The sequence below is a fragment of the Magnolia sinica genome, chromosome 7 (assembly GCF_029962835.1).
Source record: "Magnolia sinica isolate HGM2019 chromosome 7, MsV1, whole genome shotgun sequence".
NCBI lineage: Eukaryota > Viridiplantae > Streptophyta > Magnoliopsida > Magnoliales > Magnoliaceae > Magnolia > Magnolia sinica.
The window spans coordinates 41,981,017-42,007,851 of NC_080579.1; the positions used below are offsets into that span (position 1 = coordinate 41,981,017).

Here is a 26,835-nt window from a genome sequence, read left to right on the forward strand (position 1 = left end):
CGAGAGTTGGATCATTTTCTATATTGTCATCTTCTTTGGTGGCGCTTCGACTTTGTCTATGTTAGCTACAATGAATCCGTTGGTCGTGAAATAGACAGACACATTAGCAGGAAGGACAACCATGATGATTGCTCGAATAAGTTGAGAGTATAGTACCTACTATTAAAACATTCTACCAGTAGTCATTCCAACTAATTCAAATTGTATCTTGTTCTCCAGATGAAGGGAGGAATGTTCTCATTGAGAGTCGCAGTTTTGGTGCCTTCGTGTCACCTTTTCAACGACGAACATCTGTACATTATTATGTTGCTATCATTAGATACAAATATTCCAAGTCCATGACAAAAGATTCTAGGTTCGATCCCCAGTGGAGTCACCATTTTGTTAAAACAAAATGTTGTTTTGTTTTGGTTTTGAGATTGGAATACATGCACTCTGACTAGCTAAGGAAATTCTGAATGAAAGAATGTTCATCGTCAAATATTTCATTCATCTGAGTTCTATTATATTCCTCGCATTACCCTTGATTCGAAAACAAGATATATTGAAATGTATAACAATAAAATAATGGTTTAAAGAAATAATTTCGGCAGCATTTCAACCCTTATTGAATGTCCGTCAAAATGAAAGAAGACTTGTGCAGGTTTAAAACCCCTTCTCTTGTGTTGATATGTGAACCAAAGAAACTTAGATTGAAGACTTAGAAACCCTTGTTGCGTGGGTATTCTCGATAGCGGACCAAGTCTTTAGGGAACTCCTGAATTTCTAAAGTAGTCCAAATGCAAGGGTTGGAGGGGTATTTATAACCTACCACACGTGTGAAAGCTTCTTTCCGCACAACTCAAGACACCATTGTGCAAGCGCATATTTCTTTTAGGTTCTGGTATGTTGCGTGGTTGCACAACATGTCCAATAGTCTATGGCATATTACGCAGTTATACAATCTTTATTCCTTCCAAACAAATCCAATAATATGCTCCATGTGTTTTCCTGATCACTTTATCTGTTGCGCGGTCGCACCAGACTTCCTTGTCGTGCGATTGCACAACTCGTATATATTGATTTTTGTGTCTTAGTGGGGTGTAAAATTTATCGACCTTGAATTTTGAGCCACATAAAACCCGAACTAGTTAGAATTAATAAATAAATTTTGTGATTTGTAACAAAAACCAAGCACTTAGCATGTTAATAGAGGTACTCTCAGTGGAGGGCAAGGTCAGAAGATCGAATCTTAGCACCATGATGTTTAACATTTTTGCCAAAAATTATAAAACCTCAGAAAAAACTTCTAGATTCATGGCTTTTTCTCTATAAAAGGAGGAACCATAGGGAATTTTCCTACGGAAACCCTAAAGGAAAGAGAGAGAGAGAGAGAGAGAGAGAGAGAGAGAGAGAGGCCTGTGGAGGAGGACCTTCTACCGGTACGTTTTTACCTTCTTTGTTTTTGTATTTTAATTTTAATTTTTTTAAAAAAACCTATATTTACACAATGAATAAGGTGGATCGACCCTACATCCATTGTTTTGATCTACAAGAAGATTTGAAGGTGAGAAGACAACTTTTGTGCGAGATCTCGTGTCATAGAGATTAACTTTGAACGATCCAACCATGTCAATCTAGATTGGATCGAATCAAAGGTTTCTTAAGGCCAAATCATGTCAAGGCCTCGAATTCTAGAATGATTTAACTACTGAATTGCCCACAATGATCTATGGATAATATCAATACCATTAAACCTAGTTGCAGAACAGCTTCAACTATCGATTATAGATTTCCAGATAATTCAAATCAGAGTGATCCATTGATTTTCCCAGATTTATTGATAGAGAAATTAGTGGAAGGTTTGGACCTAATCCTTGAATTGATTGAAACCATAAAAACCAAGAGATAGAAGAAAAACCCTAAAGTTTTCAAAAAATTGAATTATGTAATAGAACCTAGCCAACTGCGGTTGATCAATCGAAGATGACCTATCAATCGATCAAACAGGCCAATGTTTGTCCAACAACCAAAGTTTGAAATTTGTAACATTAATTGATTGATCGATGCTTAGGTTTGATTGATCGAAGGATTCCTCAAGCAATCTCGATCGATCTAGCATGGTGAAATTTGTCCAGCGATCAAATTGATTTATTTCCAACTTCTCTCGATTGATCGAAGGGACCAAAAGTGTTCAAATACTTAATCTTATAAATTTTCTCCGATCCATAGTCGATTGATTGTAGGATCAATCGAGAGCCTTCCATGCTTTCTCAATCGATCGTATTGATTGACAGTCCCCTGTTTTGATTTTTCAAACTGAGTTAATGAATTAATAAGACAATAATGGATTAATGGTGGATCATCTTGGATTGAAAGGCAAACTCCATTGGATGGAAAACCTAAATTAAACTCTTAGTTTGTTAAACTATTTAATAGGGATTCAAATTCTAGATACCAAAGCGTACACCTGTTCGATGGATTTAACTCTACCAAGCACAGGTGAGTGAATCCCAACATGTCTCATACCTATACGGTTAAGATAGATGATACGATTGCTATGATTGGTATAATTGTTGCATTATAGTGTTATCATGCTAAGTCAATTCTTGATGTATGATTCCAAATTGAATATGTGGACATGTACGTCATTAAAATTATAAATTCATTATTTCTTCTCGTACGACAAGATGTATATGTTGACTGCATATGACGATACACGGACATTAAGCATGCGTAACATGCATCCATAACATTTATGCATTCATTTGTAAAGGTCCGCTCTAGATAACCATATGCACACCTCGTGCCTAGGTTCCTTGGGTGATCTCCTTGGATGGTCTCCTAGTAGATTTATTACTAAATACCCATGTTAGTAGGAGCCTGCACCCGGAGTAGAAGCAAGCCTTGCTTATGTCTACCTACAGTAGAAGCCTACCAGTTGCAGATGTGGATTGACGGATATCCAACCCATGCAAGTGGATGATCATTCCACTTGACATGCATTTCACGACATTCATGAATATATTCACACCTGCATATACATATGTTGGATGTTGCTTATGATATCTTATATCGTGCACTGTATGAACCATGATGGGTTCACTCACTAGTTTGGCTAGCTAACGTCATGGATTGACAATCATACAAAGGCAAGCAAGACAGGAAATTCAAACCAAGTGCTCGATAATCAAGCCCAATTGGCGGATGAGACATATGACCAATGGTCATATTTGGTGGAAGATATGGATGAATTGCTTATATGATTAACTGTCAGGAGATTTAGTTTCCTTATTATCATTACTAATGTTTAGGTTTCATTTGAAACTGTTTATGATTATGATTATGTAGAATGGCTTTTGATTTACAGTTGAATAAAGTCCCAAATGGGCAGAAGTAGTTGAATTTTAGATTTAATTATGTGGTTGTGGATGCAATGGACTTGGTAATGGAAAAGTATGCAATCATGTGAATGTATGCATGTTAATTCGATGTGAACATAGAATCCATTCAACTTCGCCTCCAAACAAATGTATGATGTGTGGAATTATGTACACTTAGTGTACGAGTCATGGACTGTAACTGGGGTCTGAGGGTTTACACTCTATCTCTGAATTGCGGGGCATGACAATGGTTATACTTCTTCTTTTTTTTCCTTCTTGAGTTTGAATATATTTCGCTCTATTATACGGAAACTATTTATGTGTGATTTTTTGTAATATTTGCATATATGCATTTTAATATTTTCTAAAGTTTGGGTCTAGCTCCATGGCTCATTGGTAGACAAACTATGTTTCAACAATGAGATCATGGGATGAAGTACCCATGTGGTGTGGGTATGTGTTGATGGATTGATAAATACATATACATGTGTATTCTAAAGTTTTATTGAAAAATTCCACTTTTTTATCAATTTTCCTTCAGTCAGCAGTTCTTACGAGTTCCATCAGGCGATATTGGTGCATTTTTCCATATGCCAAGTCATCAATACATGTGATGCTACTGATAATGTGAACACTGAATGGTACCGTTCAAACATGAGCTAGCGGGTTTCTTTTGCAATTTGTGCAAAGAGATGGACGGAGCTTTGATACGGTGGAATAGAGACAACCAGTCAACTCCAGTTTGTGGTCCAGATTGCATGGGCCGCGCCGCTTGGCCAATCACCTCTTCATATCAAAAAAAAAAAAAAAAAAAAAAGTAGCAACTCTCTTGCCCTGTAGATATTTGCTACGAGGAAATGTACAAAAGGCAAATTAGTCATGTTTTATTTTGCTTCATCATCTGTACAATTGATTCACTTTTTTTGTGATCCAGACCATTCATCTGGTAAGCCCACAATGGATGTGCGATGCTGCACCAAACAGCTCTATCAGTTATCTGATTTAGTGATCTAAAAACGGATGGTTAAAGACACGCAATGGGGTAAAAAAAAAAAGGTCCAGTAGGATGTCTGAGAGTGTTGGGTAAATGCCTTTTGACAATCTGATGTGCCGCATATGGATCATTGCAAGCTGGCCCCGCCTGTTAAGGAATACTGGCCAGAACAATAAACATGTTTGTTCACGTAAAGCATATTAACACCTCAGTCATTTTTTAAAGTTGGGAACCGCATTGATGACTCTCCGGAACTGAAATTCATGGATGAAAGGAAAAAAAAAAAAAAAGGTTACTTGCATATATAAATAAATTAGAATGGAATTATAACATGCATTTACTTTTTCTGCAGTATGGGGTTCAAAGAGGGAGTGCTGCTTGTATCTGGGCGTCGAGCCTGTGGTTGATCACTTGTCTCCGCGCGCTCCTATGTTGCAATCGTTGGTGGAGCGCCTCCGACATCTGGTTGAAGAATTCAGGATCCCATCTGTTAATTAATGAGGGATCTTCTGCATAGCAGATGTATATGGATGTAACAGCACTTTCCACCACAACCATTGCGAGGCCCACCTTAAAAAAAAAAAAAAAAAAAAAATGGACGGCGTTAGTTATATAATAATAATAACAACAACAACAACAACAACAACAAAAAAAATAAAATAAAATAAAAAAGAAAAAAGAAAAAGGAAGAAGAAGAAGAAGAAGAACATAAGTTTATACACGTAACAGGAGATGCATAAAGAGTGCTTGCGGTTCTCGGCATGTACAAACTTCTGAGAGCAAACACAGCAACCCGATATTTAAGACCAAAAATTTTGTTGTCTGTAGAACTGGATTGCATAAAATAGGGTCCTTACTCTTGCCTGGGTGGTAGACTCTCAGGAGTTTCAACTCCTGGTCAAAGGTTCGAGTACCCATAGGTGGTGAAATTCCACCAGCGTTAGTGTGTGGGGTGTGTTAAAAAAAAAAAACCTGGATTGCATAAAATAAAGCTTGTTGTCACTGCAAGCATAAATCCTCATGCAACATATTTGGCTCATGGAACCTGCAAGTCTCTTTTTAAAAAAAAAACACACGCACACACACCCCACACACTCACGCCATAGTGGGATTTCACCACCTATAGATGCTCGAACCCTTGACCGGGTGTTGAAACTCTTGAGAGTCTACCACCGGAGCAAGTCTCTTTTCCATTGTTGGGTAACTACTTAGACATGAAAAACAGTTGTTTAATTGAACTAGTACACCAGTCAATGGGTTCAGTTTGATCATCATGACATGACATTTGAATCTGGGGATGAAAGTTCAACCTCATGCATATACAAGACTATTAATACTGTTCTTAAAGCAAGGAGTATTTTTAAGGCTCTTAAAGGGAACCATAGGGATCCTCGAACTGACAAAATTTACGGCATATGGGGCTTCCGGTTTTTGTTGATATTCTGAGCCATCAACAAACTCGGATCAACCCTAATCCATGCACTTTGCGGAAGCACATTTAACGAAGATAGAACAACAATATGAATCATAAAAACCAAACAATAAAGCAAGCAACCAATCACAGAACACAAGATATTTAACATGGAAAACCCTTGTGGGAAAAAACCACGACACAAAGCGATGGCTATCCACTATAATCAAAACCTTAGAATTTACACACTTACCTTTTTTGATTACAGAAGCACTGATCTCCCCTTGTGATGCACGGCCCTTTGAGAAAAACCCTTCCCAAGCCCTTACAAGTGTTTAGAAACCCTCTCACCTTGCAAACCTTTGCCCTTATAGAGAAAACACTCGTATTAACAACCCCTAATCACAATCAGACTTAAATACCCCAATTTGCGCAAATCTGCGTAACCCGCTCGATCAGACCGGATGTAACCTTCGGTTGGACCGAACTAGACAGACTGCACTTTTTGGTCGAATTGAAAATGTGCAAATCCTCATAGTGTGTAACCTGAGAAACCACCCTATTTTCGGTGGGACCGATTTAGAAATCGATTGAACTGAATTAGGGCTTCTCTACACAACAAATTGGCAGAATCCAAGGCATCTTGCACAACAATCTCTACCTTGATTTGCATTCTGTCAAGTTATCCTGAAGACCTCTTGTGCAACCTCCACCTTGTGCAACCTCCACCTTGAGCATATACCACTCCCTACATTCTCCACCTGGAACGCATCTTCATCCGCACCCATGTGCAAGGGTGCCCAATCTCATCAATGGCGAGTGAGATTGATCAAGCCCAAGCAATGCTTGAACTTTTCTGTGGTCACCAACCTTGTCAATATATCCACGACATTCTTGTCCATGTGAATCTTCTGAAATAGAATCTCCCCTGAAGTAATGAGTTTCCATATCTTGTAAAACTTCACATTGATGTGCTTGGTTTTCGCATGATACGCTTAATTCATTGCCAGATGGATAACACTTTGACTATCGCAATGCAACTGAATTGCATCTTGCTTTAACCTGAGTTCTCCTATCAGATTTCCAACCACAATACCTCCTTTAACGCCTCCGCCACAGCCATGTATTCCACTTTGGTAGTAGACAACACTATAGTAGACTACAATGTAGATCTCCAAGATACCGGCCCGCCTACTAATGTGAAAGCATATCCTGCAGTGGACCACCTATTGTTAAGATCACCTACATAATCTGAATCCACATATCCTACAACTCCACCTGAAGCTCCATGTTCCCCGAACATGATCCCAATGTCGACTATACCCTTGAAATACCTGAGAATCCACTTAATAGCATTCCAATGCTCCTTTCTTGGATTCGTCATATACCTGCTAACCACACTAATTGCGTGTGAGATATCCAGCCTCGTGCAAACCATTACATACATGAGACTCCTTAAATCTTCTTCTGTACTTGGATATGATCTGTCTGACAACTTAAAAGTGACCTGCTAGAGGTGTGCTAACTAGCTTAACACCTTTCGTGTGGAACCTCTCTAGCATTGTCTGAACATAACCCTTCTGAGAAAGCCAAAACTTTCCAGACTCTCTATCTCCGTGTATCTCCATCCTAAAGATCTTCTTCGCAGCGCCCCGATCCTTCATGTCAAACTACTTGCTTAACAAAGACTTAAGCAAGTGTATTTCCTTCTTGTCATTTGCAGCAATCAACATATCATCAACATTAAGCATCAGTAGAATATAAGACCATCCTCAAGCACCCTCTAATATATGCAGCAATCGTACTCACACCTTATATACCCAATCTCCACCATGTAGGAATGGAACTACTTATACCACTACCTTGGAGACTACTTTAGCTCATACAATGACTTCTTTAGTCTACATACGTAGCCTTCATTATCAAGCTCCTTGAATCCTTCAGACTACCTCATGTAAATTACTTCCTCCAAGTTCCCATGAAGGATGGCGCCTTCACATTGAGCCGCTCCAATTTCAAATTGGATTTAGCTACCATAGCCAGTAACACCCTGATTGACGCATGTTTCATGACCGAAGAGAAAACTTCATTGTAATTTACTCCTTCCCTCTATGAGTACCATTTTGTTACAAGTTGTGTTTGAACTTTTTGCCCTCTTTCTCCATTAATACTTCATTTTTCCCGAAGACTCATTTGCACCCTATAACCCTCTGACCTTTTGGAAGTTTCACCAACTCCATGTCTGATTCCTATATAGAGATTTCATCTCCTCTGCCATGGCTGACATTCATTTGTTGCCATCCTTGCCGGATTTTGCCTTTTGAAAGGTGAAGGGATCTCCACTCCTTGTGAACAATGTAAAAGAGACCTTGTCCTCGAATCCATATCGAATTGAGGCTCTAATGGTTCTTTTTTCCCTGTTCCTGGCTATACATTCTTGAGCATCCTGCTGATTATTACGACCAGTTTCTTGCACCTCCTGAATTTCACCGTCAGTAACCGGCTCAACTGGCTCTACATGCACCGACAATTTCTCGGTCTCATCATGTTCCTCTGACTTCTCTATAGCCTCCTTATTGGCCTTCGACATCGATGCCTCATCAAAGACTACATCTCTACTAATGACCACCTTTTGTGAAACTGAATCCCAAAGCTTGTAGCCAATTAACATCTTTCTCACACACGATAAAGATACACTTCCTAGATTTGATATCTAGCTATGTCCTTTGTCCACTCTACACGTGGACGTATGCTGGACACCCGAATATTCTCAATCCTGAGTAATCGACATCCTTGCATGTCCAGACTTCTTCTGTAACCTTGGAGTCCAACACTGTAAATGATGACCGATTTACAATATGGCATGCCATGTTCACCACTTCTGCCCAAAAGCTTTTAGGCACCCCCGCATACAACCGCATACTTCTCACCATTTCTAACAGAGTTCTGTTCATCCTCTGTCACCCTGTTCTACTGTGAGGTCCATGGAGTTGAGAAGTGCCTTGTGATGCCTTGTTCCATGAATCTTGCCTCTCTGTACTCTGTAATGTTATCTAACCTAAGACACTTAACCTGTCTCCCAGTATGCTTCTCTACTTCCACCTTCCATTCCTTGAACTTGACGAACACCTCAGACTTATGCGTTAAGAAGCATACCCAAACCTTTTTAGAGTAATCATCTATGAAGCTCACGAAGTATCGTGTTCCTCCCTTAGACGATATTGTCATTGCCCCCCCAGACATCGGAATTAATAGAGACGAGCACCCCGCTGCTAGTGTGTGTAGTAGTCTTGAACCTTCCCCTGCACTACTTTCCATAGATGCAATGCTAATAGAAATCTACCTTGCACGCCTTAACTCCCTTCAACAATTTCTATTTATAGAGTTTCATCATGCCCCTCTCGCTCATATGCCCTAACCGCATATGCCACAAATTAGTGTCAACTGTGCTGGATTGTGCATGTGAGGTGCTAGCGGCCTCACCTATAATTGTGCTCTCATCTAACTTGTACATATTACCTATTTTATGTCCCTTCATTAACACAATTGCACCTTTGGTGACCTTCATTACACCACCTAATGCGATGAACATGCAACCGTTGGTATCTAAAACCTCCAAGTATATTGAATTTTTCTTCAAATTCGAGACATGCCTAACATCACCTAGAGTCTGTATGACTTCGTCAAACATTCTTACCTTGATGGTCCCTGTTCCGATGGCCTTGCATGATGCATTATTCCCCATCAGAACACTTCCACCATCATAGGATTTGTAAGAATCGAATCATTCTATCAGCGCACATGTGATACGAACATCTTGAATCGAGTATCCATGTATCTAAGAGACAACTCATACCTAAAGAGACTGAGAGATCTTCTTCCGAGCTCTCTTCTGTTATACTAGTCGATTCACCTATGTTCCATTTTTTCCTTTGCTTTCTAGGCCATCCTTCCGTTTTTGGTAGTCTCTCCTGAAGTGCCCCTTGATGCCACAATAGAAGCATTCGACCTTACCATTCGATTTTGATCTAGACTTTTTCTTCCTGTTAAACCGAATTGATCCATGAATCTCCCATGTCCATGACCCCCTTTCGCGACTAGCCCTTCCGCCTGAGAGTCCCCATCGCTCAATTTCTTCCTCATCTTGTTCAAAATGAGAGCCACAGTGATCGGTTCAAAACGAGAGCCGCGGTGATCTCTTCCAACTTTATTGTATTCTTCCCATATATTAGAGTAGTGATGATATGGTCATATGATGTAGGAAGTGACGCTAGAAGTAGCACCACTTTGTCTTCTTCCTCAACCGTCACTCCAAGCCTTAACAACTCACTACACACCTTTGTAAATAGGCTCATATGCTCTAAGAGATCAGATCCTTCCTCCATTTGTGGCCCGAAGAATTGTTTCTTCACAAACAACTTATTTTTAAGGGACTTTGCCATGTAAAGATCTTTTAACTTCTTTCACATCTCCGAGGGAGATTCCTCATCAAGAACGTTGTACACGACATCATCTGATAGACATAGAGGGATGGTGCTCATAGCTTTCTCCCAAAGATAGCACTAGTCATCATCTGACATCTTCTTCGGTTTAGTCACCAACAACACCGTGCTTAACCCTTGTGATACTAGAATATCTTTAACCTTCCGCTGTCACAAACTAAAATTGTTCTTCTCATCAAATTATGTATATCGAACTTTAACCTTGACATCTTCGATGAATTCTCGAGATGTCCTTAGACCTAACGCTCTGATAGCACTTTGTTGATATTCTAAGCCCTCAACAAACCCATATCAACACTAATCCATGCACTTTGAGAAAGCACGTTTAACGAAGATTGAACAATCACAATATAAAGCAGAAAAACCAAACAATAAAGCAAGCAACCAATCACAAAACACAAGATATTTAACGTAAAAAACCATTGCGGGAAAAACCACGGCACAAAGCGATAGAGATCCACTATAATCAAAACCTTAGAGTTTACGCGCTTACCTTCTTCAATTACAAAAGCACTGATCTCTCCTCGTGATGCACAACCCCTTGAGAAAAACACTTCCCAAGCCCTTACAAGTGTTTAGAAACCCTCTCACCTCGCAAACCCTTGCCCTTATAGAGAGCACCCGTATTAACAAACCCTAATCGCAATCATACTTAAATACCTCGATTTAGGCAAATCTGCGTAACTTGTTTGGTCGGACCGGATATAACCTTTGGTGGGACTGAACCAAATGGACTGCACTTTTCGATTGAACTGAAAACGTGCAAATCTTCATAGCATGCAACCTGAGAAACTACCCTATTTTTAGTTGGACTGAATCAGAAACCGGTCAAACCGAATCAGGGCTTCTCTGCACAACAGATTGGCAGAATCCAAGGCATCCTACACAACAAGTTTGGACAAGTGGGGCTGTGAAATACAACAAACAATATGTACTCCACTAAAGAAAGGCCTAGGATCCCTTTCAATTTGAGAGGTTTTTTGGGCATTCACATCAAACACGATCCTCATCGTACCAAAAACCTATGACCCACTAGTAAAAAGTGAAATGTTGACTATACCATGCGCATCCACAAATCAAGAGTCGTATAATATGTTTTGAAGATGATGCATTTCATATAAACATGATGGCTGAATTTGTAAAAGCCACAAGGTGAAGCAGGTGGTTCAGATTGTTGATTGGACCTATTTTTGCATAAAACCCTTGAAAGCAAACATTGTCCCACTTCCACACCTATTTCAATATGTAAGATTTAATGACATATGTTCAGTCTGTCCTAGATTCCACTTCTAAGATTGATGGTATAATCAGTCTTCGTGTCAGATTGAGTAGAAATGGGTTTTGTCAAAGCCATATAAAGGACTTGGGTTTGTGGGTGGGACTTTGCAGTAAAATCGCAAGTGTCATGGGACTCTTTTCAAGAGCATATTAAACATATTAAGGAGTCCTACAGGAGAAATGTCGTCCAAATCGCATGTCGAAGCACTCTACTCGTATGATGGTGGATTGCTACCAATATGATTTTGGACAAGCCTCTCTACCCTCCATGGAAAGAATGATCCTAGATTCAACACAACGGGCCATTATCAATGACCAAATGGGTAAGTTTAAGAAAATGTTTAGCTTGTTTAGAAGAGATGCAACAAACATTACCAAGAGACACAAAGCAACCAGGTAATGTGGATGTTATTTGTTTGTTAAAAAACTTATTATTGTTTATTTTATTTGATTGTTCATGTATTTAATTTTCAAATTATTCACTCACATATAGGTTTATGGTGGGAGAGTTATGGAGAAACGTGTTTACAATTGTAGAGGCTAGTAATTCATATTTTGAGCCTTCATGTAGTACCACTTGTTGTGGGTGCAACTGGAGCACATTTAGGAAGTTGAAAACTATCCAACTCGTGTCACTATATAAGTGTAGTTGCATTTTATATACTTCATAGATAGTAAAATGTTTGTGCGAATTGTGTGCTGCAAATGTATTATGAGAGAGCCCATTTGGATCCCCCTTGCCTCAGCCTTGAGAGAGAGAGAGAGAGAGAGAGAGAGAGAGAGAGAGAGATTAAACAGACTTGTTTTTGTAAATCTATAGAGATTAAACGCTCTAGTTTGTTTTTTCTTTTTTCTTTTTTTACTTTTTTTGTTTATTTTTTTATTTTTATTATTTTTTAAAATCTTTAGCTTGAAGTGCAACATGAAAATATCAAAAATCAAGGGCTTGATCCTATTTGCTTGTCGCAATGGGGACTTTAATGATGAGTGGATCACTAAGAAGAGGATTTTGCCCTTCCTACAAACCACACTTGGATGAACATGGCTGAACGTTTGATAAAGGCAATATAGGGTGGTGAAGGTTCTGAATTTATCTCATGATAAAACGGGAAACGTGGTATGATTTAGATTATGTTTCTTCATTGCATGTTGTAGTGAATCTAGTGAGTTGTGGTTAGTGAATACCGAATAATGATTATGTTATGCTAAATTTATAAGTATCAACTATCTTGTAGGTCCTAGACAACTCTCTATTAGAAGAAAAGAAAAGGTCAAAGGCAATGAGAGAAGAGGAGAGACCAGAGTAGATTTCAACCTCAAATTGTGAAGAAGAAGAAGAAGCCGGCAATGATATTAGTGATGATAATGATGAAGGCGGCATAGCTGAAACCAGAGTGAAGACTGAGAAGATGATGTTGAGGACATATACTTCTTCAACAATTTTGTTTCCTTCTTTCTTTCTTCTTTTTTGAACTAACAGATTTGTACTCAAAGATGATGATGATGAAGCTATACATTTGGCAAATGGTCGAGTGTTTCTATACATTATTGTGACACAATGAGATATTTATATTTATAGATATATCATAGACAGGTTGATAACATAATGATATGTATGACTTTTCTAGGTATATATTGATGGGAAATGGATGATTGATGAGTTTCTTTACTTTTCTGAGTAACATATAGTTTTTCAGATTTTTTTAATGAAAATGGGAAAAAAAAAGCTTATGATTTGCAATTCGATATGAATCGACCCACGGTACAATTTGCAATAAGATAATGGTTAAGACAACATTCATGGTAGAAACCCTTGCAACCCTAGCCTCCATTCTTTATATCATTCCATTACGTGTAGAAGCCATGTGGGGATATTGGGCCCTTCCATATGGGTTGGGGCCAAGCCCATTACAACTCATTAAACATGCTTAATAAACCTATTCAACTTCCTATAACTCCTATTCAACTAGGGTCTTTCAGCACTCCTCGTCAAGCTAGAGCATCATATATTGATGACCAACAATGTGTTCCATAACAGTAATGGTGGCTATAACGACCACCGCCATTACCTTTACGATACAGCCATTATGGCCCCCGTAATGGCCCTTACAACATTTTTTTTAATTTTTTTTTGAAAAAACCTGTTACGGGTTCATTACAGTCTGTTACGGGGTCGTTATAGGACCCTTACAGGCAATTTTTTCTGTAACGGCCATTTTACGTAACAGCTGTTACATAACCATTTTTGTATACCATGATGCCCAACCAACAAGGGCTAACATACTCTAATCAAAGAAAGAAATACTTAACATGAAGAACTTAAAGATTGATGTTGGCACATCAAGCACGTGCGTGATGATAGGAAATGGATGATAAAACACGTGGGGCATATGCGCATTTGACGCATTGGCACATGTGACACGTGTTGGGTGCTTGAAGGTTGAATATAGCAATGTGGGTAGTTGAAGTTTCATAGTGTACAACGCAACATACACGAACATCTACCATAATGAATTACTATTGATGATATATTGGTATGTCATCCTACCTTTTTTAAAGGATAGAAATCCTCACTTTTTAGTATATGCTATCCTCACTTCTCTTGGCAATCATGCAAATAATGGTGTTGAAACACTACAGACAAGGCCCACAACACCTAGTTATGATTTGTTAGCTATAAAAGACCACATGTGCATATACCCCACAAAAAAATGGTGTGACTAAAAGGAAGATTAGACACATAAGTCACTCGGGCTCTTCTCGTTGAAATGTTTGTTCCTAAATCCTTTTGTTCAGATGTTGTTTTTATAGTATACTATCTGATCAATCGTCTTCCACTAATGTTCTTGCTGGAAAGACTCCTATTTAGGTATTTTTCGGACTTCTATCTAATATCTAACATTCCCTTGCATGTCTTTGGATGTGTATGTTATGTCTATAGCACTAATCCTCTTATAAACAAATTGTTAAATAAAGTTGTTAGATGCATTGTCTTCGGATATTCGTCTTCATAAAAGAGAGGAATGTTTTGATCCTCTTACTAAAAAGCATTGTCTCTATGGATGTTAAATTTGTCTAAGATGCTCTCAACTTTTCTGATAGAAATGGGGAGACATATTCTATGGTTCTTCATATACCTATCCTTGGGTTTAATTAAATAATGTATGTCTTTTGCATCTGATAATGCTCAAAATAAGGTCGGTACTGATTCCACTAAGTCAAACTTGAAAGTATATGAACGAACGAATGTTCGTAAACTCATAATTTCTCAAGACACCACGGAGCATGCTCCTTCAGCTACAAGTACTGATAGCGTTTCTACTCAACTGCCTATTTATGATGATCCTTATTTAGACATGCCTTAAACTTACCTCCTCCTGTCAGAAAAGAAAAAAGACAGTGTACTTCCCATCCCATTCAGAAGTTTGGTTCCTATCATTCCTTGTCCCCTCAATATTAGTCCTTTATTTCAGTTGTTAAGTATTCTTCCTCCATTCCTAAAAGTCTTAAGGAGACTCTTATTTCTTTTATATGACGCCGAGCTATGGAGGAGATGGTAGCTCCTAAAAAAATCATGGATGGGAGATAACTGAGTTACCGGGTGGAAAGAATCATGTAGGTTGTCATTGGGTGTATGTTCTCAAATACCACCTCGATGAAAGTATAGCTCGCCTTTTAGCTAAAGGTTTTTACACAAACCTTTATTAAGGACTATTCTGAGACCTTCGCTCATATTGCAAAAGTTAACTCTATACAAGTGATTATTTCTCTTACTGGCAATTCAAATTGGCCCTTGCATTAGTTGGATGTTAAGAATGCTTTTGAATGGTGATTTGACCAGGGAAATCTATATGCTTTCCTACTCCTAGATTTGTTTATAAGGGGGAGGTGAGTAGGGTATGTTGTCTAAAGAAGACGATATATGGGTTGAAGTATGCTCCTTCGCACCTGGTTTGAAAAGTTTATTGAGGCTTTGATTTGTATTGTTTTCACTCGCATCCATTCTAATCATTCTATGTTTGTCAAGCAGCATGCGAAGAGGACTATTATTGTAAGAGTGTATGTAGATGACATTATTGTTATAGGCAGTGTTTTAAATATCAACGATATCAGCCGATATATCCCACAATATATCTTGTATGCCACCTGTGCAATATGAAACGCACAGGTAGTGACGATATATCCCACATATTCAATCCAGTGAGCATTTTTTATTTTTGATCCATGTTTTTGTTGTAAATCACATTAAACTAGTGTCAAATGGTTACAAATCTATGATTCTTCATATTTTCCATGAAGAATCATGGATTTGAAACTTCTATTTCAAGATTTAGGGGAGATGGGTCAAGTTGCAGAAAATTGAGACAAATAAAAATTTCTCAAGTTCTCGTAAATCAGTTGTAATCTTTGTATCCAAACACAAAATTAAACATGTATGTAAACTGATCTAGTGATTCTTCTTTTGCTTTTGAATGTATTACTTGTGTTTCCATACATGTCTTCTTACATTTATAAATTATATTAATAGACTTTGAATATACTTGCATCAATTCAGTTGGAAAGCGCATATATTAGGACCCCATACAAAGGAAACTCCTATTATGTGCACTTTTGTTTGTAATGCTTTGATTTCTAAGTGTGTATTAATGTCTTTTTCAACAATCCCTGAAGTTTCATTGAAAAATTTGACTAATTTCCTAATGTTCCCATGTTTCCCAACAACGACGATACATTGTACGATACAACCGATATATCCCAAGCGATAATTGATGTGTCCATATCCCAAGGGTGCGATACATTATGCGATACTGATATATAAAACATTGGCTATAGGTAATGATGTTAATGACATATCTGAGCTGAAATTGTATCTGAGTAAGGTATTTGATACCAAAGATTTGGGACTGTTAAAATATTTATTTATTTTATAGTGGAATTGAAGTCTCTAGGCCCAAGAAGGGCATAGTTCCGTCTCATTGGAAATATTCTCTTGATTTGTTGGCTTCAACTGGAAATCTTGATGTCAGAACTATTAATTCTCCATTGGAAGTTAATAAGAAGTTCAAGACAGCTGAACTAATAAATTTTTGTTGTCCTACAGATGGGAGAGCGGGAGCGAGAGCCACCGTGGGAAAGGGTCCCACCAAGGAAATCTCGATCGTCTCCGACAAGTTTCTCTCTCTTTGCAGCGAATCTAACGTTTGATACCATGGAGGAAGATCTTCTTCGCATTTTCAGTCGTTTTGGAAAGCTGAAAGATTTTTTCAGTCCATGGAATCGAGAGATAAATCGTTCTCGAGGGTTCGCCTTCATTCGCTTCCGCTATGAGCAGGATGCTTTCAATGCGATTCAATGCCTCCACGGACGGCGGATTGATGGTAGGATTGCTCACATTGAGTGGGCGAAAGGGCAACCTCGCAAGGTGACGTCAGTGCCGGTATCACCTCGACCCCAATACCGGGCGGTAATACCAGATCCGGACAGATCCTTTGCTGCAGCAGTAAGATCTCCAAAGAAGGGAGCGTCCAATCTGATGGATGGGAGCTCGAGATTCACAACCGTTGCTGATTCAAAAGCAGTGGAGAACAGGATGCGGATGTTGCGCCTTGCTCTGGTGGGGACCGCGATCGATCCGGATGTCAGGGTAGATAGACTGTCAGATGCTCTGAAGGCTTCGAGCCTCATGTCCTCAGAAGTGGAAATAGTAAGGATTACAGCCCAGAAATTCCTGTTAATGTTTACATCAAACGACGAGTTTGAATTGTTCAGAAAAAGCTCAAGATTGCACAAAGAAATGGGGATACAAACGGTTGAAAAGTGGACTCCAGAAGAGGTTAATGGGGGCAGCGGTGTCTGGATTCGGCTATTGGCATTCCAGCCCAGGCTTGGATTGACTCAGTCCTCTTGGATCTTGCAAGTTTCATCGGTAAAATAGTTCAGATTGACTCTAACTCTAGATTCGGCTATTTCCAAGCATTTGCTCGAATCAAGGTCATTCCTCGACCGGGTGTTACCTTCAACCAAGTTCTGGAGTTGCAGGTTTTGGGGAAGATCTATCCAGTTATTGTGGAGTTGGAACCTCTGTTCAAATACAAATGTTCATCGTCCATCAACCACACAACCAACGAGAGCACCAAGGCTTGGGTTATTAGAAGATTTCATGGCCAATCAGGACCCCTAGTACCTGTTTGTGAAAAGGCTACAGCAGGGGTGGATGCTTTTCAGGGTGGTACTCAAGGAAATCGGTCAGATGTTTGTCTAATCGCCAATCCGGGGGATAATGTCAATGCTAGTTTGAATGCTAGTGCAAATGAAATTATGAGTGAAATGGAAGGTGGTTGTGATACAAGATCGTTAGATGATAGCCGGAAGTCTAATACAGGTGTTGATGGTAGGGGAGTGACTCATTGCCAGCCAGCGTTATCTGGTGGGGAAGGTATGTTGCAAGTGCCACCGCCCTCCCCTCCTGATCCTTTGCTCTTGCTAGACAAATCTGAAGATGGTCCAGGGGTTCTACCCATTCGGCTAGAGGAGTTTCAGCATGATGGATCCAAGGCCTATTTGAATTCAAATCTATCAGAGCAGAATAAATTCCAGGTATCAGTTTATCAAGGGGAAGATCAAATGTTGTGTGGAATGCAGCCTTATTCACAATCACAACAAAACAATTTTCCTTTCGCATGCCAGCGTGATATGTTAAACCCTTTTGCAATTTCTGGTGAGGAAACCCATTTCCCAGAACTCAGCCAGGGATTTAGAGGTAACAGAAATGTTATGAATGAGATTGATGGCATTATAGTTTTGGAAGGTGCAGTTGGCTATCCCCTACAAGGCCAGGAATAGATCCTTGAGAGAAGGTCTGCTGCTGGAAAGGAGAACCACTCACCAAATCTCAGATTTGGTTTGGAGAGGAACAAAGCAGAGGTGACTGGGAGAGCTGAAAACAGTGGTGCGATTGGAGCAACAGTAGAGTGCAGGTCAGAGCCTAGATGGGGTACAAATTCAGTCCAAACAATAGCATATGAAAGGCAGAAAAAGGTGATGGACAGAGCTGCTCTGGACGTACAGGGACAACAGACAGAACTGAGAGATGACATGGAGTGGCACATCCGGAATCAGGAGATGGCTGGACACTGGACATAGGAGGAACAGGAGGAGTTTGATGCGGATAAACCCCCAAGGAAGATAAGACGACACAAAATTCTTTATGCTAAAGGAAACTGGGAATCAAGACTGCGCCGGTTAAAGCGAAGGGCCGTGAATACTAGATGTGTGTTTGATGGATAAAATCATAGTGTGGAATGTGCGTGGTATTGGAAATAAAAAATCATTGCGGACTGCAAAAAGGATTTTCAAATTACATGATCCTTGGATTGTGGCGCTCCTGGAACCAATGCTTGGTGACGACAAAAGAGTTAGAACTGGGCTAGCTTTGGGCTTTCACTCCTCTTTCTCTAACTGTGAGGAGAGTGGCAAGATTTGGTTGTTCTTTAAGTCCCAAACTTCTTGCTCGATAGTATTCAAATCTGATCAATGCCTGTCGATAGTAGTGTCTGTTCATAACTGTGACTCTCAGTTACATATAACTTTTGTTTATGCTAGGTGTGCTCGAGTTTTGAGGAGAGCTCTCTGGGTGGACCTAGCTCTCCTTTCGTCCTCTATTCAGGGCCCGTGGGCTGTTTGTGGAGATTTTAATGCAATTCTTGTCGATTCAGAAAGAAGAAGTAGAAGGGCTGTGGATTCTGCTTCTTCTCTGGAATTTGCAGATGCTATTAACTTTGCGGGTCTTCTTGACGCAGGTTTCTCAGGTAATCGGTTCACCTGGAATAATAATCAGTCCGGAAATGCTCGCATTTGGGCAAGGCTAGATTGGATTCTTCTCAACTCAAGCTGGTGCAGTTTATTTCCCCAATTCCATGTCTCACATTTGCCGCGTATTCATTCGGACCACGCTCCGCTTCTCCTCATTTTCCCTCGGCCGATGAATGGCGGGCCTAAACCATTCCGATTTCAACGAATGTGGACCCAACATGCTGATTTTCTGAATATGGTAAGGACTGCTTGGAACAAGGTCGATTCTTCTCACCCTGTTTACAATGTGTTATCTAAGCTCAAGCAGGTGAAATAAGATCTGAAAATCTGGAACAAGGAAGTGTTTGGAAATATTTTTGAGCAAATAAAGCTAGCAGAGAATCTTGCGGTTAAGCTGGAGGAGCGTATCCAAGCTTCATCAAGATCTAACGATGAAACTGTCAACCTGCAGCAACAAATCAATTCAAATTCCAATAGGTTAGCGTCCTTGGAGATCATGCAAGAAATTTTTTGGAAGCAGAAATCAAGGGTGGATTGGCTGACAGAGGGGGATAAGAATACGAGGTTTTTTCATGCTTCCGTTATGGAAAGACATAGGAGAGCAATTATCAGTCGGGTGGAGCTGGATTCTGGGCAAATCGTGGAAGGCCAGGCAGAGCTAAAAGCAGCTGCGGTGGAACATTTCCAGACGACTTTCAGCGCTAATCCTTCTCAGATTAACCAGGACCTCCTGCATTGTATTCCACAGTTGGTCGACCAAGCCCACAATGACCGTTTGTTGGAGATCCCTTCGCTATTGGAGGTCCGTTCGGCGATTCACTCCATCCCTAAAGACAGTGCGGCTGGGCCTGACAGCTTCTAAGCCAGTTTTTTTCAACCATGTTGGGAAGTGGTGGGTCAGGACATTCATCGAGCGATCTCCTTTCTCTTCCAAGGAGGAAATATTCCAGGTCTATCTCGGCATCTATTATCTGCTTAATTCCAAAATCAGCTTCTCCTAAGCGGTTTTCGGATTATCGTCCTATCAGTTTATGCAATTGTTTGTACAAAGTTTTCTCCAAGATGATAGTCTTCAGGCTTTCTCAGATTCTGCCTCTGTTGATATCGCCAGAGCAGGGGGCATTTGTTCAAGGTCGTTCGATAGCGGAAAATATTGCTTTAGCTCAAGAGCTATTCAGGGAATTAAATAGACCAGTTCGCGGGGGCAACATTGTTTTGAAGCTAGACATGGACAAAGCATATGACAAGGTAAGCTGGGACTTCCTGAAGCAGGTCTTGAATCGGTTTGGATTTAGCATGTGTTGGATTAAGATGGTAGAAAAATGTTGGGCGAATAGTTGGTTTTCTGTTCTTGTAAATGGAGAGATGGCGGGTTTTTTTAAATCTACAAGAGGTCTAAGGCAGGGAGACCCGATTTCTCCAAGCTTGTTCATTCTTTCAGCTGAAGCTCTGAGCAGAGGTCTCAAAAGCCTGTTTAATCGTCAAATCTGCCGACCGTTTACAATGTGTAGAGGGTGCCCAGCGATCTCGCATCTGCTTTATGCTAATGATACGTTAATTTTCTCAAATGGGAGTAAAGTCACGCTACTACAGATTAAGAAATTTCTAGACTCCTTCCAAGCGTCCTCGGGCCAAAGTATCAATCTGAGGAAAAGCTCCTTTTTGGGTGTAAAAAAGTTGTCTCGGGCGAGAATTAGATCAATTGAGGCTATCCTTGGTTTCGGCATTTCGTCTTCTTCTTTCACTTATCTGGGAGTACCTATGGCAGACGGGAGGCTAAAATCAAGCGCTTTTAAGCCGTTGGTTGATAGAGTTGTGGGTCGCATCAATGGGTGGAAGGCCCATATTCTATCCCAAGTCGGGAGAGCGGTCCTGGTGAAGAGCGTCCTTTCAGGCATTCCGGTGCACTCTATGGCGGCTGTCCATGTTCCTTCTCAGGTGCTGAAATTAATTGAGAGGCACATGGCGAATTTTTTCTGGGGCTGGTCTGAAGGAAAGCAGAAGTGTCATTGGAGGAATTGGCACTCGTTGGCAATGCCAAAAAAGGAGGGGGGAATCGGTTTTAGAAAACTTGCGGATATTATGGAAGCTTTTCGATGGAAAATGGCTTGGTCAATTAAGTTTGGGTAGGAAGACAATGTTTGGAAATCTTTTATGGCGACCAAGTATCTTCATGACTTGTCTCCAGAGGCTTCTAATCGATCAAGGCGGGTTTCGTCTCCCTTGTGGAAGAGAATCAGGGAGCGCATTCCGATGGTGGAATCCCGAGTTCAATGGTAAATAGGTGCTGGTAATTGTAATTTCTGGAAGACGAATTGGACGGGTCTGGGCCCTCTTGCGCAGCTGGCTGAAGCAGAGGTGCCAGCTAGCTTGCAGGACATTCAGGTGCGTCAGGTGCTTGGTCCGAATGGTCCTCTTCCCCCCTCAGCTGTTTTCCTCCTTCCCCAGACAGTTATTGATCATGTGTTTCAGGTAGGGTTCAGCATCTCTGAAGACGCTGATGTCCCTTTTTGGCCATTCACGACTTCAGGTGAATTTTCAATTAAATATGCGTGGTCTTTGAGCAGGGATCCGGTGCAGGTCAGAGCTGGTCAAGATGGGTGTGGCATGCCAATCTGCCACCTGAAATCTCGCTTCTGGTCTGGAAGGTGCTTTATAACGCGGTCCCGGTTGATAGTGCAGTTCAATCCAGAGGCGTCCAAATTGCCTCCAGCTGTGTTTGTTGTTCCACTCATGGCTCCTAGCCCCATCATATAGAGACTTTGCTCCATCTGTTCGTTAATAGCGACATTACTCAGACGGTTTGGCAAACTGTGGGCAGATGGTTTGGCATTTCTGTTATGGCAGCATTATCGGTTGAATCTCAGCTATCTCAGTGGTGGGCGGCTATCTCTTCAATGCGGTCCAACTCTATGAGTCGAATGCTTATTCCTTGCACAGTTATTTGGGAGATCTGGAAAGCACGAAATGGTGCGGTTTTCGACGGTGTGCCGGTATCGTTAGATCGTATTCTTGCTAGAATCAGGTGGCGGGATGATCTTCTCAGCAATTCTATCTCCGACAGATGCGCGCCTGGTCCAGGAAGGACCGATCATACTAGAGTAGGTGTCGTTTCGCCTTTTGCCTCTAGATCTAGCGGCCGAGCAGTTCTGATTAGATGGGAGCGGCCATTGTCAGGCTGGGTGAAAATTAATGTTGATGGGTCGTCCAGAGGCAATTTGGGCAGTTCGGGAGGAGGTGGTATCGGCAGAGGGGAGATGGGTAATTTCCTTTTCGCTTTTTCTGCAGGTTATGGGGTCAGTTCTAACACGGTTGTAGAATTGCGTGCGGTATATGATGGCCTCCTTCTTGGAATTCAAAGGGGTTATAGCCAAATCACTCTAGAATCGGATTCAAAACTGGTTGTTGATTTGCTTACTAGAGTGGCTAAGCAGGGTTGGAAATGGAGAATGTGGTTATATAGGATTCATCAGCTGCAACGCAGAGGTCAAATCAGATTTGCACATGTTCTAAGGGAAGGGAACTCGCTTGCGGATTTGATGGACCGGTTAGGAAGTGCTACTTAAGCGAATGCATGGTTCGAACGTCTATCGGAGCTTCCTCCACAGGTCAGAGGTTCCATTTTCCTTGATAAGGTTGAATTAGGATCTATTAAGATGATCTAATCAGCTTTTAGAGTCTTTTGTATTTTTTTTATGTGCTTCTCATGGCTAGCCCCCTATTTTAAGTAAAGGGGTGCCTCATTTGTATAGATGCGAATTTTTGTTGATAAAAGATATAGAAGTAACTTTTTAAAAGAAAAAAAAAAAAAGTTCAAGACAGATGATGGAGAACTTTTTGATAATCCCATATGTATCAGTGAATGGTTGGAAGATTGATATTTTTGATGATTACTCGATCGGATTTATCTCTTGTAGTGAGTTTGGTTAGTCAGTTCGTGCATGCTCTCGGTTATAGTCATCTTGAAGCCGTTTGTCGCATCTTTCACCACATCAAATCGTCACCTAGACGTAATATCCTCTTCGATCGTCATCATAATTATGATATTGAGAGGTATATTGATGCTAATTGGGTAGGTTCCCTGCATGAACTTCACTCTACGTTAGGCTATTGTACTTTATCAACACCAATTTAGTCACGTAGAGACTAAGAAGCAAACAGTTGTAGCACGATCCAGTACTAAGGAAAAGTATCATGCTATGGCGAATATGATATGTGAACTTACATGGTTGAAAATCTTTATTTCTGAATTGGGATTTCCTGTGAAGACTACTACGCCAATGTATCACAATAATCTTGTTGCTATTTACATTGCCTATAATCCTTTTTTTTTATGAGTGCACAAAACATATTGAAGCTAATTGTCACTTTATTCGTGACAAGGTTGTTGCCGGTGTTGTTTCCACTCCATTTGTTCTGTCTTCCGATCAATTGGTGGATATCTTCATAAAGGCTCTTATAGTGGAAGTCGGACAACATACACTTGGTAAGATATGCATGATTGATATCCATGCCTAAGTTTGAGGGGGAGTGTAGCTGTATGTGCGTATGGGCCTATGAATAGGTCTACAAGTATATACACCTAGGGCTTGTGTTATGGGCCTTGGTCTTAGCCTTTTTTTCTATTTTATTTTTATTTTTATGCTCTCCTTATTTGTCCATTGTCTTTCTTTAGTTTTTCTTCCCTACTAATAAGGGCATATATGTAATCATATCCTTCTCCTATTGTTAAAAATAAAGTAGGTTTGGACATCCCAGCCCTAAGCTTCTTTTCTCTCTCAAATTCTCTCCTGTAACAACAAAGAACCAAGAAGAGGGAGAAGGAAGATCGTACGGCTGGATCAACAAGTCCGAAAGTGAAGAGTTATCATACCCAAATTTCAGTAAATCTATGATGGAAACATTGTTGGAAATATCCCCGATATTATCAAAATATCTTCGATATTATTTTTATCTCCATCTCAACGATACCGATGCCACAAGTAGTGATACCAATAACATTGGTAGAATCAGAAATTACAGTTATTAGCAATATATCAGTAAATATCGCCAATGTATCAATATAGCTAATATAATCGCCAATATTTTCAACTATGTAAATTCTAGGTGTCACTTGTATTGCCAATGCATCGATATCACCAATGTATTGTAAATATTTTTTACTATGTAAATTCTAGGTGACGCTTGTATCACAAGTGTATCAATGACATTTCAATAATATTGCCAATATATTGATATCATCAAATTTTTGTTTATTGAAAAATTTTCACTTCAAAAATTTTTTATGGGCATATAGTTGTATGTAGTATTCAATTTGTCATTGATAATGTTGATGTTGAGATCTAGTTAACCCTACTAGCCAATTGAGTATTTGCAAAACCGAGTAACAATGGGGGGCCCTGGTTATAGCCGGTGACCCTCCGATGCCTAAGTTAGAATAAGCACACAATGGGTATAGTCGTATGAGGGTTTTTGTGCTTACCTGTTTTCGTAGGTTAAGTTCTTATTTATAGCCTTTGGTATCTCTTACGTATATGGTAATGCCTCTACAAGGCAAATGCGTATCATAGAAGGGATCTTCTCCTGGATACATTGTGCTTCCCCGAGATCCTCGGTGAAGATCTCAGGGAGTTAACCCTTTTCTAGATAAGAACAAGATATCTCCCAGTGGTCAATATCCGAGGAGGCCGATGTTGATAGTCGGGGTCAACCATTAAGTCGTTTGGTCAAGGTCTTACTGACCGAGGCCAACCTTTGAAGTTGATGGCCAAGGTCTTACCGATCGAGGCCAACCTCTGAAGTTGATGGCCAAGGTCTAAGTCGAGTCTCGAGGTCTAGATCCTTGGTGAAAGTCGATTAAGGTCGTCTTTCAAAGTGGACATTCACAACTGCCCTTTGGTCGAGATAGTGAGATGTCTCTATGTGGTCGAGGTCTCCACTAGTGGTTGGTGCTCGGATGGGTTGCGGGGGTCATGCTCGGCATTCGAGGCCGAGCTGGTTCACGACCACTGATGGGGACATCACATGCAGGCGCACACCCCCCCCCCCCCCCCATGCACATACGCAAGGAGAACGAGGACCCCATCGTCAATCTGGATTGATGACGACGTCCAGGGAGGGCCTCCTAGCTAGAAGACGGAGTTTTGGTTCATTGGAGTGGGCCCAATAGTCAAGTAAACCCATCATGGGATCTCATGATCGTGGCCCACTAGTCTGATTAATCTCATATTGTAGGTTTTTCTTATTAATGTTATTTAGAGTATCATGGACAGTTTAGATTTCTTTGATTAGTTTTTATTTTTGTTTACTTCATCGCCAAGTAATAGGTTGCGCATATGGCACAAGTTTTGGGGTATAGGATTTTCCTATAAATAGGCACCCCTTGTAGGTTTTTTTTTCTCATTGAAGCTTAATAAAAAAAATTCTACATTTTTCTACTCCTCTACGTTCTCGAGTTGTGAAAATCCAATTGGATGCGAAACCCTCCCTTCATTGAAGGGCTAACTACCGTGGTGCGAAGCCACATCGATCTCGATTCGCCCTCATCCTCTACCATCTCTATTTCTTATCTCCTACCACCATCTGCGCTTCAAATCTATCCTTTATTGCAACAGTTTTCCTCTTTACTGCAGAATTCCAAATTCTGGCCTTACAAGAGGGCTGAAGCTTCGGCGGAGCACAACGCACAGACCTTGCATCCGATCAACACAAAACTTGAGAGTTTTGAAGCCCTCCCCTGGCCGACCAGAGCCAAGGAGGCGCTTTCCGCGTTCGGTGCCCCCTCGCACTTGCAGCCAGACCCCTGCGCACCTGCGACAAGCCTGACCCGCTGTCCGCGCGCAGGGACTATCTACAGGTTCAAATTTTCGCTTATTTTACTCCTCTCATACCTATCCTCCATAGCCCTAACCCTAGATTGCATTACTTTCAATTTATTTGCCATTTTTCTTACCCTAGGGTTCTCTGAATTGGAATTGGTGAATCCCTTGGATTAAGGACTGATTGCTGTGCATGTGTGGATGATTTTTTACTTCCCTTTGAGTATCGTTTGGTCCATAATTTTACTGATCCAGCCCTAGCCTGTGTAGGTCTGGACCCACATAGATTCCCCTTGCTTGAATGTTTGAACTTTTGTGTGGGATGTGGAATTTTACGTGATTGTTTCTGAATTAGTATAATCTAAAGCCTGAGATCTTGCATTCACATTTAATTTTCATGTCCTGTATCATCCAAGTTGTTGGCCTTGCGTTGCTTCCATCTAATTCTAGTTGTTTGGTTAGTCCAACTTTACCCATAACAGTAGCCCCCCTACTTCTAAGCACCTTCCATGAGCTCAAGAAGTAAATGGACTTTGGACTGACATCCAGAGCATGAGGTTTCAAGTAGAAGTCGGGTGGTCGGCTTGATCAGGCCTGCCAGTCATTATGGCGGAAGAGAGAGAAGTTCGCTAGCATCGAAACCGAGGATTCAACAATG

The 26,835-nt window shown here is 40.5% G+C and overlaps 1 protein-coding gene across 4 annotated transcripts in view; it reads right to left on the reverse strand.

Annotated features, from left to right (window-relative positions):
- Positions 1–4,222: 4,222 nt before the first annotated feature.
- Positions 4,223–26,835, reverse strand: part of LOC131251304 (uncharacterized) — a 139,495-nt gene continuing 116,882 nt past the window's right edge. For 3 of the 4 annotated variants that reach the window (XM_058251948.1, XM_058251949.1, XM_058251946.1), the window contains one exon: positions 4,628–4,926. In XM_058251948.1, the coding sequence (XP_058107931.1) occupies positions 4,717–4,926 (210 nt within the window). In that variant the 3' untranslated portion in view covers positions 4,628–4,716. The other variant, XM_058251947.1, reaches the window with a different exon arrangement.